Source organism: Diadema antillarum, unplaced genomic scaffold (assembly GCF_040938485.1).
Source record: "Diadema antillarum isolate AM-2024a unplaced genomic scaffold, OU_Dant_1.0 seq00001802_RagTag, whole genome shotgun sequence".
Lineage (NCBI taxonomy): Eukaryota > Metazoa > Echinodermata > Echinoidea > Diadematoida > Diadematidae > Diadema > Diadema antillarum.
The window spans coordinates 350300-375078 of NW_027272478.1; the positions used below are offsets into that span (position 1 = coordinate 350300).

Sequence of the window (24779 nt, forward strand, 5' to 3'; positions counted from 1 at the left end):
AAAACAAAAATCCAGTGACATCACATATTAATGAGTTTGTGTTCATGCAGTGATAATCATAGAGATGACATCACAATACCTGTGCTGATTTCAAATGGAAACGTAAAAAGATGTTGTCTCTGGCGTCCGCATGACAAAGGCATAAAATTGATTCAGAACCCACATATTTATTGTTGATGAACTGAAATATTTTCTTGTGGACAGCAAGTGATGATGATATCTGCATTTTATTGTAACCTTCAGTAACTACTGACCTTCCACTAGGTATAGTTTCCCATTTGGTCACTGATTTGTAGTTGCAGATGATAAAACACATGCACAGAACTGATGATGTCATGCACGTCTGTTGGAACTTTCAGGTCTAGCTCTGCTGCCGTATTTTTTGTCATAAGTCAAACCCGCAAGGCCTTGTTACATACCAAAGGACAATCAGGAACAAGTTTTCCCCACTTTCTCATTTTTAACCCCTTTTTCTGCCAATATGAGGAAATGTTAGACTGTCTAGATTCTTAGAATGCGTCCTGGCATTAAAGTTCTTACATTTGCATACACTGACTTGTACTCTTGAGGGTCACAAAAGTTACTGTTAAAGATTGTTAAAATTCTTTTGCAGCTGTGATGTATATATTCTGTAAATCATGTAGTGTTGTTGCTGTCTTCAGATTTTGCATTAAAAATTTCTTAATTCATGTTACATGATGTAGTGAATTTAACTACACAACTTGCAAGCTTGTGTTGTTGATGAGTTGGAACATGCTTGACCTGAATACTGAGAAATGGAATGAAATAATTTGAATTTTACATATGAGGAGAAAAGGTTGATGACAGAATTGTAGAAGAGAGAGAGAAAAAATGTTCATCCGTTGTTGGGTACAATGTGTCATCACAATACTCAGTGAGCTGAATGTGCAATTTTATGTTCATTAGCTAAATGTATCCCATCACTTATGTCAACATCGGAGCAATACTCTGTGCGCCATACAGTTTGCGAGTATCATACATGTATTTTGCAAATAAGGTTTTGAAAATGATTTTGCGAGTGATTTGAATTTACTCCATAGTTTATTTGTATACACTTTCTTGATGTATTGGCTTCTGGGTATTTGTTGGTTGATGAATGTTTTTACTCACGACCTGGCTTAGATGTAGAATATTCGAAGTGCTATTCGAAAGAGGGACCAAAAAGAGATGGAGGAGTTGTCATATACTTCCTCGTTCCTTTGCGCAAACAAAACAACTGCATGCAGAAGGATACAATTTTAATTACTGTAAAAGTTTATATTTTCTGGCGAGAAATTTTTCACACTCGGCGGAGTAAGATGAATTTTGCGGTTTTTAATTCCGTGTAATCAAGACATTACATTGTGGTACATATAGACATCTCTGGTAAAGAGAAATATGAAATATTTCATGAACAGTTCTTTAGAAACGGAAGACAAGTAAGACGTTTTGTACAGCTGAGATAATGCAGATATATAAGGGATGAAAATTCATTTGCTGAATGCTTTTCTACACGAAATGTTTGGTGTTTTTTTTTTAATAAGTGTATGCAACTTAAACAGGGTTTTCTTTATTTCTTTTTTGTTGTTCTGTTGCACATATTTGTACATATGATTGCTATGTAAGTTAAATGTCTGTAATATGTGCAATTTCTTTCACAATATGGGACATGCAAGAGATTGAATTTTTAAGTTCTCTTCCGTCAAGCAAAGTGTACAAACAAGTGAACACATTAGCCAGATGCATGAAATTTCATAGCTACAGTAAATGGGGGAAAAGGGAAGTGTTAGTGTGCAACATTTTAATTTTGATGACGATTCATCTGATAGTGTAGTCCAAATTTGGTGCTTTCTTTGAGTAGTATTAATCAGCTTAATACATGGTTTGCATTATACTTTATCTTCTGTTTAAAATTCATAATGATATGTGATTATTACTAGACAGTACATTTGCACAGATATTAGTGCCGTGCAAAATCACATACTGGCATACACATTGCTGTAAGACGTCATTGTACTTTCCAAAGATATTGTATTGAAATTTAGAATGTGAATGATCACATGTGTGCCTTGAAACCTTTTTCCTACTGATACAGTACTATCAGGTTTGAATATCTCATTTTGAATATTATAATAGAGATGAATTTTTCTTTTGTCATCAGAATTTAACTGTACTTGTGCTCGAGTAGAGGGACTTGGGGAAAGAGGAGATTATGTTCAATTTGTCATATGTTTTGTTTCATTTTTTTTTTTTAATAAGCTGAAAAAGAGCAGTGATTTTATCAATTAATGCTGCGTTGTGGAGATGCTGAGCCTCAAACAAATGCCACAAAATCATAAATCCATACAGACACATTCCATGTTACCATCTACAAGTTTCTAGGGAGACAGTACTTGTAGATCAATGCCTGATAGTCATCAGGCAAATGCTGATGATCCCTCATGTTTTGGGGGAAGTTCCACGTAAAATATTCCATGTTACAATGCAAACGTATTTCTATATGCATTACCAAATGAGTGCCCAATTGGCATCCCAGGATTATTAATCAGCCCTCCATGATTTATGGCAGCTGACAATAGGCAATTATTTTCTTGGCAAGAACAGTAAAATGCTTGTCATGCATTTTTGGGCGATATGTTATTTTGATGTTCCCCTGAATAGCAATGGAAAGTAACTAATCAATGCTTGCAACATTATTTTCATGAAGTATTATTGTTTTGTCTACACCTTGTGACTAAACTGACCGAGAGAGGAGAATTATTGTCTTTTCAACATTACTACTTGCTATTTTTATGTTTTCAAATATCGTACTGCAATGTGCCACACAAAGTGTATGGAAGTGAAGATTAATGTTGTTCTGGAGCCAGTAATCCACACATATCATTGTGTTGTCATGGCAACATAGAAGTCATGAATATTCGGTATCCAAAATCCCGCCCACTTAGGCATTCACCTGTGATTGGTTGGTGCCACTCTTGAACACACACCATCGTCAATAATTCATTAGCATAACTCAGACCTCCCAACCATTCTGAATTTGGAGGAAAGAATCTGAATTTTGACCATTCCAGGCACTTGTTTCAATAGGAGTTTCTAATTTTTCGTAATAATTTTACTACACTGTCTGCTCTTCTTCTCTTCCTTTCCTACTTTTGAGCCAGATCATCACTATCTTGAAGTCAGAAAGGTTGTGAGGTCTGCATACTGCAATTGTATTGTCCTGTTGATGTACACCTTCAATGTCGGAGTTCTAAATTGGTGCCTTAATTGCATGCATCAGGTAAAGCTGTTGCAAATAATTATCCAAGACAGGTTGTATGAGAGCGAGAGCAAGATATGAATAACATGTCACTCTGCTGTAACCTTGTGTACATATATTGAAATACATGTAATTTCTTTGCATGGTATTAAAGAATGTTTCATACAAGAAATGTTGTACAAAAACATGCAGAGTTAGAGAACACTCACAATGTATTTACTCAAGAAGAGTAACGGCCATTCTGTAGTGGGATTTGTTTCTGTGTCTTCATATCCTAATGTATACCGTTGGCCAAGACTTCAGTTTGACTAAAAAAATGTTAAGCTCTCGTTCTTTCTGCATTGTCACATTTCATTGTGAGAAAATGATGAAAATAAAACAACAACAAATGCAATATGATTGTTCATATTTCTATCTGATGTACTGTATCAAGGTACAACTGTACTTTAATTATGAGCCATCTATATACACTGTATTCTGTTATTGTAACGCATGCACGTAGTAAATTGTGACTTGCATGACAGCTTTACAAGTGGTTGAATGCAAAATCTAGAACCAGAGTTACAGAGAGTAATGTCCCTTTTCAAGAAGTTAAGTGATTTTTCCCAACTTTGAGATGGTATACAGAGCATTTGTATTATGGGTGGGAACAAGTTAGTGAGACTTGTGAAATCAGAGAAATGTCGATATCATGTTCAGAGTATGTTGCCAACTGTGTGTGGGTGAGAGAGAAGAGAGGAAGAGGATTATAAACTGTATACTGTAAAAGTTGATATTTTCGCTAATATATAAGATATATATACTTTATTTTATGTATATATATATATATATTATATATATATATATATATATATAATGTATATATATATACAATGTATATACCGGGTGTCCCAAAAAAAGCGGAACGGTGGATTTTCAGTACCTTGCGGTCTAAAAGTTATATATCTTTTGACATTATTACAAAGAGCATCTTCGGCAGAAGACTATGATACCAAAATCATTCAATTTGGTTCAGTACTTTTTATTCTACGCCAGTTTCTGAAAATGCAGTCATTGTCAAATTTCACCGGATTTTTGCGACTTACGAGATAATAATTTGAGTGCGACACGCGATCCATACGGTGAATATTGTGTAAGCTCGGTGATCCATGTCAACAAAAGATACAGCTTTCACATTGGGCACGGGCCAGGAAAAAGCAGTGTGTGTGTGTGTGTGTGTGTGTGTGTGTGTGTGTGTGTGTGTGTGTGCGCGCGCTCCCAATATGAAAGCTATGAAAGCGTTATCTTTTGTTGACATGGATCAACGAGTTTACACAATTCACCGTATGGAACACGTGTTGCGCCCAAGTTATTATCTCATAAGTCGCAAAAAATTGAAAATGACTGCAATTACAGAAATTGGCGTAGAATAAAAAGTACTGAACCAAATTTAATGATTTTGGTATCATAGTCTTTTGCGGAAGATGCTCTCTCTAATGATGTCAAAAAATATATCACTTTTAGAACGCAAGGTACTGAAAATCCACCGTTCCGCTTTTTTTGGGACACCCGGTATATATATATATATATGTATATATATATATATATATATATATATATATATATATATATATATATATATATATATATATATTCTTTTTTTATTCTGCGGAATCAGGACACGAATTACTGGAACATGGCATGCAAAAATATCCCTGTGCTGTTATTTCCACGCTAGCTTCTGGTTCCCTGAAATGTGTGAAAATTTCCACTTTTACTGTACGTCGTACACAGCTAGTGAGCCTAATTTTTAGTGAATCGGGACTTGCCTACTATTTCACACAAGAATTTGTGATTGCAGAGTGCAGTGATGAATGGTGAAATGTGTACGCGTACACTTCACATTTATGTGGGGATCAGAGTTTAAGGGACTGTACAGTACTGGTTGAGGTTGGGATTCATGTTTTGAACATTCTTAAGTGAGATATTGAGAAACCTCGTATGAAATGTGAAAGAGCATGTAATTTTAAGAAGGATTCAATGTTTATTTGATGAAAATTGCTTTTCAAATGGCTGAGATATTCAAGAAAAAAGTGATAATATAAGGCGACAGGCCACGCTTTTTATTAGGATCTCTTTGTTTCACCTTGTTTTTGGATATCTCAGCCATTTCCAAACCGATTTTCATCAAATAAACTTTTGATACCCCTTGGAATTGCATGCTCTTTTGACATCTCATAGAGTGGATTCTGAATATCTCACAAAACTTTAAAAGCGAAATCCTCACCTCAACCAGAACTGTAAACACCCTTTAATATTTTCATGCATTGTCAAATTTGCAGTTAGCGACCAACGTGCAAAATTCATGAAAATAAAACCCCTGCAAATGTGGGGTATATTATAGAAAAGGTTGACTATTGGCTGTTTTTGTTGTCTGTTTTCATTCTTGATTCTGCAAAGATGAGTTCTTTTAATCAGAATGAAACTAGAAAACAAAATAAACATCAGCCTTGCCCATGTCGAAACTATTTGGACTGAAGAAATAGCTTTGACGTAGAGAAAATTTGACTTATGAGGCATTAAAATCAATAGAACATAAAGGGATATTTTTAGAAGACCGTCGACTTAGGCAATCATTCGATTTTATGTAAGGTAGACTTAAGCAAGGTTAACTGTAGCAGTAAACCTAGCTTCAAACTCCTCTCCATTCTTCCAATTACAAATTTTACTTTTTGACATTTTTTTTTTTTTTTACAACAGCTTTTTCCTAACTGCTCTCGTTTCAAGAACACTTAGAGTACCTTCCTACATTTGTGGAACCAAGGCGATGTTGTCGAAAGGGTCAATGTAAACATGTATGTATTCGTGTCCTTCGGAATCCCGCCAACAAACGATGTGCTCATGTTACTGTACGTGACTTCTCCAGCATACCTGTATTTTGGGTTCGAGTGTTGAATTGGGATAGCGCTGTGTCGTCTTCATCATGATTTATTGTCCACTATTTGATTTATACATCTGACAAATAATATCTTTAAAGTCTTCATGAAAGATCTTCATGTATCACTGGATGGTATTATGGTTTTGTTTACACACCAATGCTTACCTGTAATATACTGGATATTATACTACCAGTGGGTGAAAAAAAAAAACCCAAACAAAACTTTCAATTCCATAGAAAGCAGTCATAGGTTTTTACTGTGCTCCAAAGCTCAATACACTACAATTTCTTTCTCTCTTCCTCTTATCTCCCTCTAACTGTATGTATTGTGCACTTGCTGTGTTTTGTGCTGTGAGTTTAACTTGGCGAACCAGCAGACGTGATAAAAATTCACACTAGCAATAATGTTCATGAATATGGAATGTCCTGTGCTTCTAAATTTTCTTAGAATTTTAGAACTTGTGAAAAATGAGGTGCAATATTCAACTTGGCTCGCCTCATTGAATAGAGCACCTCTACCTTCCATCTCATGAAAAATCTCGGTACCATCGCACTTATGACCATTCAGTATTCGTATACGTTTATTATGTAACACCCAGATAGATTCTTGCCATTTGATTGGTTGTGTGCTATTGATCATTCATCCCACTTTACTATTTTGGCATCATTTGTGCAATTGTGGCTCAATTTATCGTGCAATCTTGGATCCATACGATTTGCTCCATTGCATGCACGCTGATAGCTCGGCACACTACGCATGTAAAACGCCTGTGTTTGCAGTGCCATGTGTACGCGACAGTGTGCTAGCGTTAAGTACATGGTGAACACTCTCTCAATCTCAGATCCCACACATTCTCTCTTGTTTCTAAATTCATAAAACATCAAATGACAAGGATTTATTTTAGGTGTTACATAAAACAACTAATAAATGTCTTTCATTTGTGCAATGGACAGAATATTTCATTCGGTGAAAGATGAAATTATTAGTCCATTCAACTCGGCTGCGCCTCTTGAATGGATCATTTCATTTTTCACCTCATGAAATATTGTCCATTGCACATATTAACATTCATTATTTGTATACATGTACTATTACACTTGTGTGCACACACACACACACACACACACACACATCCAAATTTCAACTTTAAGCTGTATACACGAGATAATGTATACGCCATATATTTAGCAAGTCTAATTTTTCATGAATCTGGGATTTCCCAGACTACTGTTAAACAAGATATTCTCGCAGCATGAAATTTTCACGATTGGAGCCGACGGCCTTATTCGCGGCATGTAATTTCCGCGAGTTGCCTCTAACATTCAATGTGTATAGTGTAGACAAGAACTCTCATGTGCATTTTAATTTTGTGAAACTTAGCTCTCGCGAAATTAAAATGCATGCAGACATTCCTTGTTTTACCGTATTTTGCGATCGTGGAGCACAGTGGACTCCCATCATAACAAGTCCCTTAGGACTGGCGGTTTTCTTTCGTTTTATCAAAATTTAATTATAACCGAACAAATAAACAATGAAATACATACAGCGAACAAAGTTGCAGCCTGAATTTTTACTTTGTTGTAAATGGAATTTTGTTACAACTGTGTGGTTGTAACGGGAGTACACGGTACTGAACAAAGAAATGTATGTGTGCATGTCACATTCATGTCGAGGTAAGAGTTACTGTTTTTGTTGTTTTTTATATTTGAAAATAGCACCTGAATTGTGAGATTCGCTATAATAAACACCATGCAAAATATACGACGTATACAGTACACGAGCAGGGCTGCCAACCTTTTCAATCCAAAGGACAGACCGATGCATGCTAAAAGCATTCTAGCAGCAAAAAAAAACAAACCTTGCCAAAGTAAGCACATTATGGTCCAAATACGGGAGAAAGATTCATATCAGACAAATGATATTTTTCACTAAAAAACATGCTTTCTCCTTTTGAATGAAGAAACAACAGGGTAAACCTGGTAAAAATGTACCAGTTGGCAGCTCTACAAGAGGCAAATCCAGCTACAGGTGTATGAAGTTTGAAAAGAAAAAACACTAACAACTAAGACTTTGAGCCAAACAGAAGAGCAATTTTCAGACTGACTTTGACTGCTGGGTGTAAAATGCATTTTATTCAACACATTTCCTTTGACATGCGTGATCCTCCATTAATCAACAGACGGGTTCGTGGAGGGCGGGCCAAAGCAAAACGGCTCCCTGTGGGCTGGGGGAATTCATGAAGAAGGCGGAGGTCATGTCCTGTTGATAGAGTTCTATTGTCGAGTGAGTGTGGTGAGTTTGAGAAGATTCTGTTGGAGAGGATGTCACATGACTTCAGTGCTGGTCACATGACAAGCTGGGACCTATGGGGTCTTCACTTCCTGCTCTGCTTCGACTTGACCTGGGCGGCTATCCTGTCGAGGTCGCGCTGGCCCTGGCTGGTGAGACGGCGACCACAGTTGGTGTCCTTCTCGATGATGTTGAGGCCCTCCAAGGCCTGCAGCACCTTCCGGGCCACAGACGTCGAGCCGCGGTTGAAGTGGCTCGGCCTGGTTCCGCGGCGCTTGCGACCTTTTGGACAGCAAAAGTGAAGAGGGAATACAGCAAGTCAGTGGCATATGCACTTACACCAACTATCCTTGAAGGGTTGATTTTCAAGATAAATCAATGCTTCTTTCAAGTTGATTCCAGTTGAAACAATGATACCAATAAATGCAAATGCAATGACAATTTGCTTGAAATAAGATGTAGTACAAAAGTTGCAAACTTTTCCTCAGTTCACTAAATTGTTCACAGAAATTGCTTCAGATTGACATCTGATTGTATCACAAATTGGAAATCAATGATCAAGTTGTCTCAAGATTAATTGCTCATTTCATGTTTACATCTCCAGAAATGATCTTGAGCTACCACATATTAGATAAATGTACAATTACCATGACTGAGATCCCATTAGCAAGAAAGTCTGATAAGTCTGATTTTAATCCTAAATAGGCCAAGGAAGTTGGGGAATTCTGCTGGGTATCTCCCAGCAGTTGCCTCTTTGAAGACAAATCTTGGCATGTCTAAGGATTAACATATTAGGAATAGGGTAAGATGTGCTTTAGTAATGATTACAGATTTTCATATCTTATTCACTCTTCATAATGCAACATATATTTTCTCATACTTGGCAATACCTCAATATGTCAATTTTTGAAATCTGTAAGTACCAACACAGTGGCTTGTAAATTGGTCAACACTGCACAAACGGCAGTCATGCACTCATAATATCTGAATACTTTTCTTGTACTTTTTTTTTGTATACATTTTCTATTACTAATATTTTTTTCTCATGTATTTCTCTTCTTTTTTTTGACATGCAACGTTTAACTCTAAAAAGGGTGGGGGGGGGGGGGGAGGGGGTTAATCAACCCCCCCTCGACATTTTTCACGACTACTCCACCGTGCGATTTTTTTTGATCGCACCGTTCGCTGACTTTTTACTTTCAAGTCTCGCGCATCTTTTGACACCATTTTCGCGAAAATTGTGCATACCATTACGACGCTGCATAACGTTTTATACATGCCTGTCAGACCGAAAATGGCTCAAAAAACGTGATTTTGTGTATAAAGTGTAATGCAAATGGAGTTTTCTCTTCTTATTCATAAAGACATGATTATTTTCACTTTCATAGGCTGAAATTAATTAATTTTAGCATAATTACGCTTGAAATAGGTTCTGTCATAAATTTTGCGGAAAAAAATGATAAAACAAAAGGTCGAAAAAACAATGAAATACATAAGAAATTCATAAAACAATATAATACATAAGAAATTGATTTTGATACCAAATTTTTTTTTTCAAGTACATTGTTAGGAATGCTACAAAGAATGTTTTCACCAAAAATTAGGATTCTAGGAGCTCTAATTTCTGATTTAGAGCAAAATGTGTGATTTTATGCATATATTAGCATAATTAATTATTATGACGAAAATTTCCATTTCTTTTTGTATAGCTTGGTAGATTACGCCAAATGCACGTGCCAAATTTCATGGCGATTGCGTGATCAACGTCCGAGATCTCGGGGGGGGGGGGGGGGGGGGGTTGGTTGAATCAACCCCTCCCCGGCCACAGAACACCCCAAAAAGCCCAGCCTGGTTAGAGCTAAATTTGTTTTAACCCAAATCAGGCCAGGCTTTTTTTGGCTTTGTTGTGATAGTGATATTTCATCCACTTAAACACTGTCAGACATCTGTCAGTCAGGAAAGTTTGAGGATTTCCTGTAATTGAGCCACCAAAATGTTAGACATTAAGTACTCACAGCTGTTGTTTGTCTTTGGATAACTGTGATTACTTAAGTTGCAATTGGTGGGAACTGCTTTACGAAATGGAAATCATGCCCAAACCAAGTGTGATCTTACCTCCGTAGATCCTTGCAATTGCATTAACACCGACGCCACCTCGGTAGTACAGATGACGGGCTGTAGAAGCTGGGGAAGGCACAAACATAAATCCATGGTTTTCTCAGCATTCGTTGTTTTACTAAGACTTAGTTCTTTGTGTTTACTAGAGTCAGCTCTATATTTTGCCTTTGAAGTATGGTCTTTCTGAGAATTTCTCATGAGGGAACATGACGAGATAGGTTTTTTATTTGACACAAATCAAGACAGTCTTGTTGAAGATGTGCATTAACATTACAACTCGTTGACAATTTGGAAACTTTTTTTTATAGACCGATTCGGGTTCGTTGAGGGCAGCAGACATTTTGTGGCACTGGGCGCAGCCATGAGGTGTCTTAGCCGACCCCCCCTCCTCTCCCCCCACCCTATGGTTAACATGTTTATCGCGCACATGTAACAAAGGTTCGTGCACTAAGCAAGCATTCGCGCACTCAGTACGAGACGCCCATTGGCTGAAGCAACCATGCATCAGTTTTTCATTCCACGCGCGGAAGGGGGTGGGGGAGAGAGGAGGGGGGGTCGGCTGAGACACCTCGTTAATGGCGCTGCCCATGCCAAAAATACACATAGCGCGTAACAGAATCGGTCTACAGAGCGACTGTGAATCCGTTCAGATTGAATCTCATCTCATCTATACATTTCACCTGCATCCCTTCAACCCTTTTTGCCAAGTCATATGTGAATATGCAAGCACTGGAACTTGAGCAGAACACACATGTGTATATTTTTGCATGGGACAATCTCAATTCTTTCAAGTTATACACCTCTTCCACAATTTTTAATGCCATGCATGGGAGGAAAAGGATGCAAATGAAAAACAAAAACAAAAACGAAATAAAACAAACCAGAAACACATTCATATTTTGGAATATCTACAGCAGCAGAAATCTACAATGTCTACGGCATGACATCAGCTGATTGTCCTCATCGCTAAAATGTGAATCTATGGACAGTTTTAACGTTTCAATGTTCAGGAGGAAAGAGGGGGCAAACCAGCAAAGCTCAGATTCCGACGACAGAGTCCATCGGCATTTCCAAAGCATATCAATGAGCATGCAATTTCACATTAAAAAAAAAAAAATTGTAATATCATACACCTGCCATGAAAAATGTTATCCATCATTTGCCAATGGTGAGATGGATCATTGAGTTCTATGTTTTGAAAAACATATTTGTGACCCGCTACAACAAAAAGGTCCTAAAGTCGCGCATGGTCGAAGCCGTGAAAATCGAGTTTGAAGTCAGAGCATTAAAATTGGTCAAAATTTATGATTTTCTGATTTTGACATATTATTGGAGTCTGACATGTCTTCTATCATCTGTCGAAATCTTGAAGCAAAATGATGAAAGGAAAGACCAAAAAATAGCGTTTTTCTGAGCCATGTTTTTTGGCGTTTCAACAAAGCAGAAACTGGTTTGAAAATTTGGATTGAGCGCCACAGATAGGCTCCGCCCGTAACAACGACCAGAGTGATCTCATCGGTCAGTTTGCTGCTTCCTGCTAACCGAAGCGTGAAGCTCGCACACTGCCCAGTCGACTGGTGCGTGCGGGCGGAGTGCGCTATGCTCAGCCGCTTCTCACATCCTGGTCATTGATTGGTCGGTGAGGAGACCGCCGACGCTGTGCTTGAATGAACTCTTTGGGGGTTGCTAGGGCTTACCTTCTATTGTCCGGAGCTGAAAACTGACTTGCGTGTCCCTTGATCGCGATTGCGTCGAAAGGAAAACTTTTAGGGCGCTTTTCTCGAAACAGTGATTTCTCAGACATCTCGACATGCTCTCTTTTAAACATCAATATCTCCGCAGCCGATTATTTTTATAAGATGTGTTATATATCAATTTAAAGCAGAAAGATTAGGAAATTATGTCATGCAATTTTCAAATAATCGACGCGCCCGACTTTAGGATCATTTTGTTGCAGCGGGTCACATTTTAAGGATATTGCATCTCTCACATTGTCTGTTGCTTCCCCTTCCCCCCCCCCAAAAAAAAGACCACTGCAACTTAAAGCGCCTAGCTGTATTATAGATCCCTTGCTACGAAGACTAAGTTTCAAGTCTAACATCAAGGTACTAGTAGCTGAGGATGGAATCACCTACCTGCCCTTGTGTAGAACCAGTCCTGGTCTACCGGGGCCAGTTCCTTGTGTGTTCCAGTCTTGACGATGTCCACCCACTCGGGGACCTTCATCTTGCCAGACTTCTTGAAGAAGGCAGCAAGCGCCATCACAAACTCCTGCTGGTCAACGTCCTTCACGGTAGTACCTCCTCCAGGCATCTGGAAAATTGAAACAAGAAACAAAATCATTTTTTGTGTGGTTCCATATGTCAATGGACTACCGTAACGGCTGAAGTTTTTGTGGTACATTTATTTTTGGGTACTTGGTGCTACTTTTGGCTTGCGGGAATTCTAAAACCGCGAAAACATCTTCAAGATTTTCTCTGCACCTTGTGAATGGGTCGACAATAGCACAACGCGAATTGAAGAACCCGCAAATATGTTGTTGAGCAGCTCATCTTAGCACGAAAAATTGCCCGAAAATATTGACGTTTACAGTATGCTTCTCTCAAAATGAGTACTGGCAACTCAAAATAAATGTATCATCAATTCTCCATGCTCTCAAGCTGTATAAAAATCCCTCACTTAAGAAACAAACAGAATAGCATACCTGCCAATCCTGGGACTTAATAAATCTGAACAAAGAAAAGTTATTTAAAATTCTGTTACAAAACTTTCATAAATTCCATATACTTTAATATTAACAGATATTTCAAAAAAATCAGAACACACTAAAATTAATGCATTTTCTTTCAGTGAAAAATTTGAATATTCAGATTAAAACTGAACAGTTGGCAGGTATGGAATAGGATGAATGCACATACCCTTAAATGTTCGGCATAACGAAACTTTACGTGTCCTATGCAAAATGCACAACCCTCAAAATACCTTCTCAAATTTGACATATAAAAGGTTGCTTTCGAGTACAAATGGAATATTCACTACTTGATGCCCTTAATTGGTCTGCCTGTACAATCGGAAACTGAAGTATAGAGCATAATATTATGCAAACCTCAAATACACGCAGTTTGACCTCTCAAGTTCATTGACCGTATCTGCAAAAAGATGAAAAATCCTTCAAAAATCCATAAAAATTCCCGGATCACATCCACCTGTTCCTTGCTTGTGTCATTACCGGTATCATCAATTTTTCCTGCTCCTGCAAGTTTCATTCAAGGAAGACGGGTGACCTTATTCAAAGCGTACCGCATCTTTGCACAGATAGGATCTAGACAACATCAACTTAAATTCCATCTTCCAGAAAGCAACATATCAAGGTCAAGGAAATCTAACAAGTTCAGTCCGAGAAACCCGCTCATGAGGACTGCTCCCGCGTACGAGGACTGCCCCGCCTCATGAGGACCGCCCCCACGCCTCATGAGGCCCGGGGGGAACGCCTCATGAGGCCCCCTATTCACTTCTTATTCATCTCACATCTGACGTATAAATTGTCGCAACTTTGCACGGTGATTTTTTGTTACACACACATGTCCACTATCCATGATGAAAAGAAGAAAAAATCCTGTTTTTTTTTTTTTTCAAAAATCGAGTTTTAATCAACCGATGCAGAGCGCCCATCAAAACAAGGGCGCCAGCGTGTTCGCACAATGCAAGACTGCCGCACCTAGCGGCCTGATCCGAAGTATTACCGCTAGGTGCGGAAAAACAAAAAATCACCGTGCAAAGTTGCGACAATTTATACGTCAGATAAGAGATGAATAAGAAGTGAATAGGGGGCCTCATGAGGCGTGGGGGCGGTCCTCATGAGGCGGGGCAGTCCTCGTACGCGGGAGCGGTCCTCATGAGTGGGTTTCCCGGACTGAGTTAGAACTAGGTCTAGGAGTCGTAGGACATTCCCAGATAGCTGGAAGTGGAACAAACTCCCAGAAGATGTCATCCAATCACAGGTTCACAGACACTCCTCACCTTTCAAAAAGAAATTGTCTAACAATTGGGTTACTAATCATGCTAATGGGCTACAAAGCTCCCTAAACCCTGCCACACTTACAATCTACGTGAAGATGGAGGTGTGGCACTTCAAGATAAATTCAGGGTAAAGTCAAATCCTTCCACAACCTTTTTCGAGTTACTTTGCACACAGACAAATAAACGCCAACGAAAACAATGAAAACATAACTCCCTTCTTGCTAGAGGTAATCCCAATAAAGTGAGTGTAGAGTTCCAGAAATCTAAAGTTCGTACACACAGCGCATCATACCACAGAAAATCCTAATTCTGAGGATAGCATTATGAATTGTGCATTGTTGTAGTGCAGCAGTAAGCCTACTCATGTACGGCATTACCGCGCGTGGCATCCATCGGCCATAGGTTATAACACATGGTGCAAGTCTTCCCATGTGATACAACGGGACATGCTACGGTCAGTAATAGGTGGCAAATTACACTCTTTAACACAATTCTTGGGATCTGCATCAACCAATTAAATGATGGGGATCAAGTAATGTAATACGTGATCTTTTTAAAATTTCCGTTTGGCTTTGAAAATCTTCAAAAATTAACACTCTTCTCAGCACAAGTATTTCCTTTCCGTACCTTGCTTGTCTGTGATAGGGAGAAAAGACCGATTATCGCAATGCACGAGACTGAAGTGTATCGCATTTCGCGAGATAAATTGGTCAATCTCCAATGTTAGTTGGCGCTAGACATTGCAGTCATGCAAATCTTGTCCAGACCTGCGCAAACGGTACATTGTATTTAGAATAGCAAACAAACAAGCAAGACACAGTACTTGTACTCAAAGAATAAATCAATGATTAGACACATAGGTGATAAATAATCAAAACAAACAACAAACAAAGAAGAGAGGAATTGCACGATATCACTGCTTGTCGAAAGCGGCAGATTGTGTAAAATGAAATCAGCTGGTGCTATTGAGTATAAGGCCTACTAAAAGTAGAGGCTAGAAAGTTTAGTGTTCCAGTATAAGGAAGACTCGGTGGTGATATTTTACGAATCTTCGCGGTCAGCTGAAGTCCTTCGAAAAGACGAGTGCGAACCAAAAGAGTATTGGATTATCATTAAAAAAACAACAACATAGTATTTAAAAAAAATGGGTGCTCTTACTGTGTATCATTACAGGGCTCTATGGGTCACCTCCGGAACTTAAGTCAAAAGTGTGACGATACTGCAGTAGATACCAAGGAAGAAAGAAGTAACTTGACCCATGCAAGAGAAAGAAAGAGAGAGTTCTCATTCTTAAAAAAGAAAGAAAAAGAAAGACAAATGAATGAATAAAAAATAAATCTAATGCTTTAACCTGAAGAGTAATTGATGCCTTGCTGAAGAAACTGCATATTAGCTGTGGGTGTTGACAAAAAATAATTACAAAAAAAAAGAAAAAAAGCGGGGGGTAGGTTACACCCTCACCGCAACCCCAAGGGTTCAATCTGTTGATGACCCTGAAAATATCGCTCTCTGCATTACATCACTAAGTAATCTTGAAAATTACGTCAGCAATACTGTAATTGATTCTCCTCTTGCTGACTAATTTAAAGTTCTGGGGTATTAGTGAACAAGCAGGTTGGTTTCGTTCAAGTTTTCAACTATTCATCACATTTTTGCTGTGCATTTTAGCACTACTCATTTTCTCACTGATGTATTTTTTTTTTTCACAAAAGAAGAGGCTACATTGTGCCTTTGTGGATTACAAGGTCTTCATTATAGGGTCCAAACTTATATCAATCTTCCTAATGATAATAATATAATTTGTATGAATATGGAACGAAATCATGTGTTCAATCAGGGGCGGATCCGGGAATTCCGTAAAGAGGGGATGCCCTTACAAAATCAATATTTTTCAAAAATTTTTATTTCTTTGTTTTAACCAAAAAAAAAGAAAGAAAAAAAAAGCAGGGGGCGCGTGCCCGGTGCACTCCCCCTTGTATCTGTCACTAGTTCAATAATGATAGATCAGAGCTGTGTGACTGTATAGGTATTATTATTTTTTTTTTTTACAGTCATAGGGAACAAAGTGATAATGACGTGTTCATGGTGACAAAAAGATCAGATACGAATTATGGGAACTAAATAAGACATGTACAAAATAATCTTGATGCAAATGAGGATTGAGTGGATGAGAAATGATTGGTTAAACTCCTATACGGATTTCGAGATTTTATAAGGTTCCATGATATTATGATATCTTTAATCTGCGTTGGATTGATGAATCAGATTATGAACGACAAAAAACAAACAAACAAACAAACAAACAAAACAAAACAAAGCTCATGAAACGTATTGACAGTCAATAAAAAATACACTTTCTCATGTGCATACAGAAATTACCGCATCATTTTTTCTGTTTGGGACGTACTATTTTTGTCCAAAGTTTATTTCTGTTGTAAAACTTTTTCAGGGACTACTGAACACCTGTAATAGGTTACAATATTATTTCTTATACGATTTGCACTGTATCTACTCATATGCATGTCGTAACCAAAATCAGAAAATATACAAATGAGCGTCTTCTTGTTGTTTACATGACGCCTTTCAATATTTTTTTATTCTAGACTCATTGATACCAAACTTTCTGTATATTGCATCTGTATGGTTTTTTTTTTTGTGCGCTAGTTTTGTACAATGTATGTATATATATAAATAGAGTATATATATATATATATGTATATATATATATATACATTATACATATATCCACATTTATACTATATATATAAAACTAGTGCACCAAAAAAAAATATACTGATGCAATAATATATAGAAAAGTTTGGTATTAATGGGTCATAGAAGAAGAAAGTATTGAAAGGCGTCATGGTTATATTATACAAGAAGCCGCTCATATACAAATATGTAATATTATTTTATATAATTTGTTGAATATATCTCTTTAGATTAAAACAGTGGGATAAAAATCTGGAAGCTACCCATTCACAAAGAGCAACACCAGCAACAATAATAACAACAACAACAACAACAACAACAACAACAATGTAATGTGCAATATCAAATTGGCAGGATCAGTAATCTTTGATATCAAGTTTATGACAAAAGTGATTTGTGTGAGGAATGATAATATGAATAAGCAGGCCGAATTATACAATTTTGAAAAATGTACAAAAACAGTTCGATGTTATTAAACCAGTCTGTAGAGTTTTTCTAATCAAATCATACTTTTGCACAGTACATGTATATGAAAATGTTTTCTTTCATATCATTCTTAAAAAAATGACAAATGAAAACAATAACATTCGTATTAACAACAATTAAATGTTTCTATTCGATTCGCATTTTATTTTCAAGATAACATTCACATATACCATTTAGGCCTACCCCAAAAAAATAAATAAAAAATAAAAAAAGATCATTGTGATACAAAATAAAGTTATGAATTAGATTTGAAAGTGTAAGAGAAAAATGAACAAGCACCGAATATACATATTAAACTATTCGAACCAAACGACAGTGTAACTGGAAAATTATGTAAAAAGTGCAGTGACTGCCATTTTGTGTGGTATTTTCATAGAGTGCATATTTTACATGTAAAGATGGGAAAACACGTAGTATATATATATATATATATATATATATGTATATATATATATTTATATATTCACATATATATGAAGAGTTTGTTCGCAAAAACCGATAAGTCCATTTTTGAAGATTTTGAAGTACGGTCTCTGTCATAAAGTACAAAATAATATCTTTTAAGTTATATATTGGTCACTACAATAAAAGTACATCTTTGAAGTTATGGTCAAAAGAGGCCAAAAAAAAATTTAAAGCAAAGTTTTAATGAATGTGTACTTCTCACGTAAAAATGTAAAGATTTGAGAATTCCATGCACTTGATATTATTTTCCTTCAATTATCTTCCCACTGCTGTGACATCACGATTGTCGTAAGAGATTCTGTCGAGAGAGGGCAGTACATGGAATCATCCCGGTTCTAGGATAATTATCCCCTGGACAATTTTACCCCAGATCTTTCCCCTTACCCTAACCCCAATCCTAATCCTGAATCTAATCCTAACCCTAACCTAAACTCTAACCCTAACCTTGATATTTACTCTAACTGTATCACTAACTGGCATTTAGCCGGGGAATAATTGTCCACGGGAGGCGGTGGGGGTAATTGCCCTGATAGGGATCAACGCAAACGTTAGAAGTTAAAAAAAGAGAAGAAGAAAAGATGAGTGGATACTAGTGTAGTCCTCATTGCCTTAAAAAAAAAAAAATCCTTCCGTGTTCCACTTTTCTTTTTGCATTCCCTTAACCCACCATGTGTTTATCAAGCAACAAGTCTAGATTCCAAGAAATTGAAATTTCACGATATCCTGCCCCAGCCGTAACAACAAACGACACAAAAATAACTTGTCTTTACTGCTGAACTATGTTTGACTAAAAACTGTAATATTATCATAGACTAAAATGCAGGACTGAATATGATTCCATCCATGCCAGCTGTTTGCCTCTCAGGATTCATAATCCACGAATTTAAGGGTAAGTTCTTATTCTTGATGTTTTATGTTATTTTCTTTTTTCCCCCAAAGCGCCCACCCTTGCTCCCCTGGTATTCAAGTAGTCAAGAAAAGCAAAGTTTGCACATATTTTCCCTCCTTTCCCGTGTTGGTGCAAGCGGGTGGGATATAATGTTCTCTCTGCGAAATTCACCTGCTGCTCGAGTACAGGTGAACGTGACGTCAGGATTATTCCAAACTAAAACAGGGTGATATTTTACCTGCTCCTACATTCACATAAATTTGATTGCATTCATATCCCTCAATAATTTACATATCTATATTTCTTTACTCTTTTGGTTACTCGCATTCCATTGATTTTATATTTGTTGAAAAAATATCATCAAGTTCACATAAAATATTGAGTAGCATCCCTCTTTAATAATACGATGGTCCAGACTCCGCCCAAAATTAATTAAACATGAGGAACTGCTGCATCATTCATGATTCACGTGACGTATGTCAATCAGTGCATAGCGTTGTTGTATAGCAGCCCCGCCGCCATAATCTAACTTCGTCGCTTTTGATGTCTGACTGACACATCGAAGGTACGTCACTCAAATGTCTTTCTTATGCTGTCAATTTCAATTTTGTGTAGATTTTCTCTTCAGATTTGCTCCATCTTGTTAATAGAATCTGCCCAAGCGCCTGCTAATGTGTAGATGCACTTATTTCCTATGATATGCGCCGAAATCGCGGTGAATTTGCAGCGTAGTTGGCGAGATTTCTTTGTTGTGAAATCCAGTGGCGATATTGAACGTGTGTTGAGTGGCAGCTTTATATTACGCCCGTTTTTCTATTGGGGAGTGTTCAACGTGTGGAAAGGCAGAGCCCGTTGTATGATTTATTCGTTTGTCGCCTGGGTACGTTGTTCCGGCTTTCGGGGGGGCTTGTGTGTTGTGGGGCCACACATGTGCGCTTCGTGTAGTTAGATACCAGGCTCAGCAAGTCGGACCACTCAGAGCCGAGCGTTGGAGAATTGGGGGGAAATTCACGAAACATATTTTTCTCATCTCACGACGCGACAATATTTCTGCAGTTCAAACGGCCCTCACGTATTATGAAATGATATACAGTCGGACATGCTAATGTCGTTATGCATTTTCAGTAGTAGACGTCGCCAATGCATATGTTTACCAGATCCTCCGATGCGATGCATACAGTATATTCTTTACCCGTTCAAAATAGCCATGTGTTTCGCGTGGGATAGAAAATGCACATGCTCGTATGATCCCCATCGTGAAATATCGACTTCTCATATATCTCTAGAGCTCTGCACTGCAGTACGCAATCGGCAATATACTGTAAGAACATACAGCATGATTAGTAGTAAAGTCATTATTGTTTACCATGCATAATTTTCACAGACTTAAAAACCGAGAAGAAGTAGATCTGTTTGTACGTCGATAAGATCAGTTGAAGACTACTGTAAATGTACAATGGAGTAGCCACTAGTACTTCAACATAAATACTCGGCATATGATATTAAAAGTATGTCGTATTTGTTTGTACGATGTACATTGTATGGCTTGTGAAATCATACTCTTGTAATACAGTGATAGGGCTGCAACATACAATTGTAAGAGTATAAGTACATGTGCATATTTGGGAGTCAAAATTATTAATTTTAGTCCATACCTCATGGTGCGGGGGTGGGGTGGGGTAATATCAACAAGGTTTGCACACTTGAACACAAGAAAGATATCCAACGTTTTTGTAATATCTCTACTTCTGTCATGAGAATCCTGTCAGATTATAAAAATGTGTGTCTTTGATACAGGTTGGCCCCTACTATAAAAGTGGATATTTTCGCGCGACTAATTTTTTGCGCTCGGCTCGGTAAGATGAGTTTCACATGTTTTTAATTCCGCGGAATCAGACGTCCATCAACTACTGGGACATCTGGCAAGCAAAAATATTCGCGTGCTTTTATTTTTGTGCTAGTTTCTGTTTGCGCGAAATGCGCGAAAATTTCAACACCGCAAAATTTTCCATTTTTACCGTATACTATGATTATAGTGCGGCTGTGTGTTTAAATGCATTTACCCCAAACTTAGATGTAAAAAAGTGTACAAACTAATTTTGTAGGTTGCTCTTTCTGACAAATTTTGCATGACCTGATGTCATGATTTTCTAACAGAGATACAGTACTGTACGAACACAAATTTCTGCGCAGAAATTGGCGAGAGTTTACATGTAGGCCTACATTGTATACACCCAGGTTTTTACAATGTGGAACCAAATATTATTACCGGTATGCGTGAAAGCAATTAAATATTTTTATACCTGAAATTTGTAAGAGTTCCTTTGGGACAGCCAACCAAAAACAAAACTCTAAATATCCCACCACTTACCGAATGCGTGTGTGTGCATGCATCCGTGCCAGGGCTCGACATCAGCAGTATAGCCCAGGGCCAAGAAAAATTGATGTTGGTCCACGAAATTTCAGAAAAGGTTATAATCTTTTGGTGGCCCATTCAGGCAGGTAAATTTCAAAATGAAATGTTTTATTTCCTTTTAATTTCAGGCTGCTACATTTCTTTTTGGGCCACCAGAATTTCAGATCCAATTTTTTTTGTTTGATTTTATTTTTTTTAATTTTTTTTTTTTTGTGGCCATGCAGAATGGGCCACCAGAGCAAAATGTTGGTGTTTAGCCCTGTGTGAGTAAGCTAACAAGGATATGGTAGTGTAGGCTGGTATATAATTGCTGGATGAAAAGATCACTATGAAACAGTTCTTAAAGGGTGTGTACAGTTCTGGTGGAGGTGAGGATTTAGCTTATAAAGTTTTGCGAGATATTCAGAAACCACTCAATGAGATGTCAAAGAGTATGCAATTCTAAGGGGTATCAAAAGTTTATTTGATGAAAATCAGTTTTGAAATGGCTGAGATATCCAAAAACAAGGTGAAACAAAGAGATCCTTATAAAAGCGTAGCCTGTAGTCTTTTATTATTATCACTTTTTTGGATATCTCAGCCATTTGAAATCCAATTTTCATCAAATAAACATTATATTTCATAAGAAGTTTCTCATTATCTCAGTTAGGAATGTAAAAAAACGTGAATCCCCACCTCAACCAGTACTGTACAGCCCCTTTAAATGTCACTGCAGAACAACTTTGCACAATATGTAACTTTAGAAATGCAAGAAGAATTCCACAAAACTTTATTTTTCTTGCATTTATAAGAGTAATGGACTTACATCTTTCAGAAAACAAAGGAAAATTATATCATCTGCCAACTGTGTCAAGAGGAGGGACTATGTACTTTTCATAGTGAAATGAATTTTATATTAGAACTCTTTGTATTTTCTTTATCTTTGATCATCCCTGCATGATGTCATGAATTGTTCTATCTAAGTCTTTGTGATTTTGTGATTTGTTTCCAAACTTTAATAGTCCCATCACCAACATGTGTTTAAGCAGTGTCAAGAGAATATTACGATCACGGTCCTGATGGTGATATCAAAGGACCTATACCTGTAGGTACAGAATAATATCATTCTAGAGTCAGGTAGCCATTTTTGTAACCCGTTGAGGATAGGCTGATTTTGCTATAACATGCTAGGCTGATTTTGCTATAACACGCATTGCCCGTAGACACCTGCCCGAATATACTCGAGACTCATCCGGCCTCAATGGGTTAATAGAAATTACTTTCGAGGATTGTGTAATTTTGCATTGATTATTTGAGTCACAAGCCAGAGGCAAATTTCTAGTTGGGCATGAAATGAATTTGATAGCAAAAAAGGATAGCTTTTGATTTTTTTTTTTTTTGTGTGTGTGTCTCACACTACCCAGTACCTGTACATTCTGTGTCTGTAATATTTCTTTTTTTTTGCCATAAGATACAAAGCCAAAAAAAAAATAATAAAGATAAAAGATTGTGCCTGCCTGAAAAATCACACCACGCTCTTGTAGTCAATATGATTTGCTCAGATTTAGGTTGAGTGTATCTACTATTGTTTACATTGCAATCCAAACACCTGATGCTGGTAGTTTCTGTCTACCAGTGCAAAGTGTGTGTGTGTGTGTGTGTGTGTGTGTGTGTGTGTGTGTGTGCATTGTGGAGGCACCATTAGCCAGTTTTCGGCAAGCACTCCCACAGAATGTTGCAAAACACTCTGCAGACACAAGCAATCTTAAAGGGATAATTTACCATTTGAAGATGAATAAAAAACCCAGCATTAGTGCTTGAAAATAGTCATAAAATGTGAGTTAGGAAGGAAACAACCACTGCAAAAATTTGAATTGGTAAAATTGATGTTAAGTATTGTTAAATATACAAAATGTGAACAATAGTTACATGTATAATAAAAATACTTCCAGACTAAACCGTGTACAGTTACGGTTTATTGAGAAAAGTACAGATTTTTATATGATACAAGTAGGATGTTTGTTGGCACAACAGACCTACACTGTACACTACAGTAGATGCATTCAATGTCATATCTTGAAATTTTTTTAAAATCACTGTTCCCAAAGGTAAACAGGACCTTTAATACTAGTACTTCGTGTACTACATGGTTGTTTATCCACTTTAGTTTTGCTCACTACTACATGTTTTACATACAGAAATTACCGAAATTTTAATTGTCATTTAGATCATAGTTTTTGTCTCTATTGGACTATAAATAGTAGAGTTCTTGTAATATAGAAATCTCATATCTGTGATTATATTAATGGAGTTTGGATGTATTTATGTCTCTAGTATGACACAAATAATTACATACACACTGTACACTGATTTCATTTTACACAGCTTTCATTCAATATTGACTTTTTAACCTTTCAGTGTGTTTGACCAGCAATAGTCAAACACATGACGACCGTAATGTGTTTGTATCACGACCGTGATACATTCAGTTATAGACAGACATTACAACAAAATTATGAACAAAATTTCTCTCACCTGTGCAAATGTCATATGGGTGAAGGGCTTGGCACTGCGAGCAGATGAGTGCCCGTTTATTTTAATTGCCAGATAGGACCTTTTAGTTGCCCTGTCTGAAAAAAGGACATCAGTGAACAAGACTGAAATGAGGGAAATGATTCGTTTTAGTGACGATACATACATGATTACACAATCGTTATTGTCAAGACACCTGAATGTACTCATTAAGATGCACATAATCAGGTGTCGGTGACGATCATTACATCAAAGAAAGACTGCTGTGAATAGTCCATGTTATTAGGTCCATGATTACCACAACCATATTCTGTTGCAACATTTGATTGTGAAGTGGTCAAGAAATCTCACAAACCTAGCCAGCAAAAGTGAAAAACATAATGCACGTGCATACACTTGATCCCTTAAAGGGCCCCTAAAATCTAAATGCGTGTTGATTTGTGTTGATTTGATACCCTCAACATCACTTTTGCAGTGAAACGAATATCTAGAAACATTCCATATATTTAAATGATTTTTTCTTCTATCTTCAGATTACTTGGGAATGCCCACAAAGAATCCTTCCAAACCAATATTCATGTTGTGACCTCATCTGTCAATCATTGGTAAAGTACTGATATGTTTTTAACAAAAGACATTGGAATGCACCTTCCCCTCGTCTCATCATAACTTGCATGTTTCTGTGATAATCATTAA

At 37.2% G+C, this 24779-nt stretch overlaps 2 protein-coding genes across 2 annotated transcripts in view; one reads left to right on the forward strand and one right to left on the reverse strand.

The window, feature by feature from the left end:
* Nucleotides 1–8294: 8294 nt before the first annotated feature.
* Nucleotides 8295–15263, reverse strand: LOC139712415 (small ribosomal subunit protein eS19-like). Its single transcript, XM_071624236.1, has 4 exons — nucleotides 15232–15263; nucleotides 12720–12897; nucleotides 10582–10650; nucleotides 8295–8748 (listed from the first exon to the last, which is right to left on the reverse strand). Exons 2-4 carry the CDS (start codon nucleotides 12895–12897, stop codon nucleotides 8552–8554), a joined length of 444 nt encoding a protein of 147 aa, XP_071480337.1. The 5' UTR covers nucleotides 15232–15263; the 3' UTR covers nucleotides 8295–8551.
* Nucleotides 15264–19700: 4437 nt separating this feature from the next.
* The window catches only part of LOC139712412 (homeobox protein PKNOX2-like), a 42521-nt gene continuing 37442 nt past the window's right edge, over nucleotides 19701–24779 (forward strand). The window contains exon 1 of the mRNA XM_071624234.1: nucleotides 19701–19721. The gene's annotated coding sequence lies outside the window, so the exon portion shown is untranslated. The remainder of the gene's footprint in view (nucleotides 19722–24779) is intronic.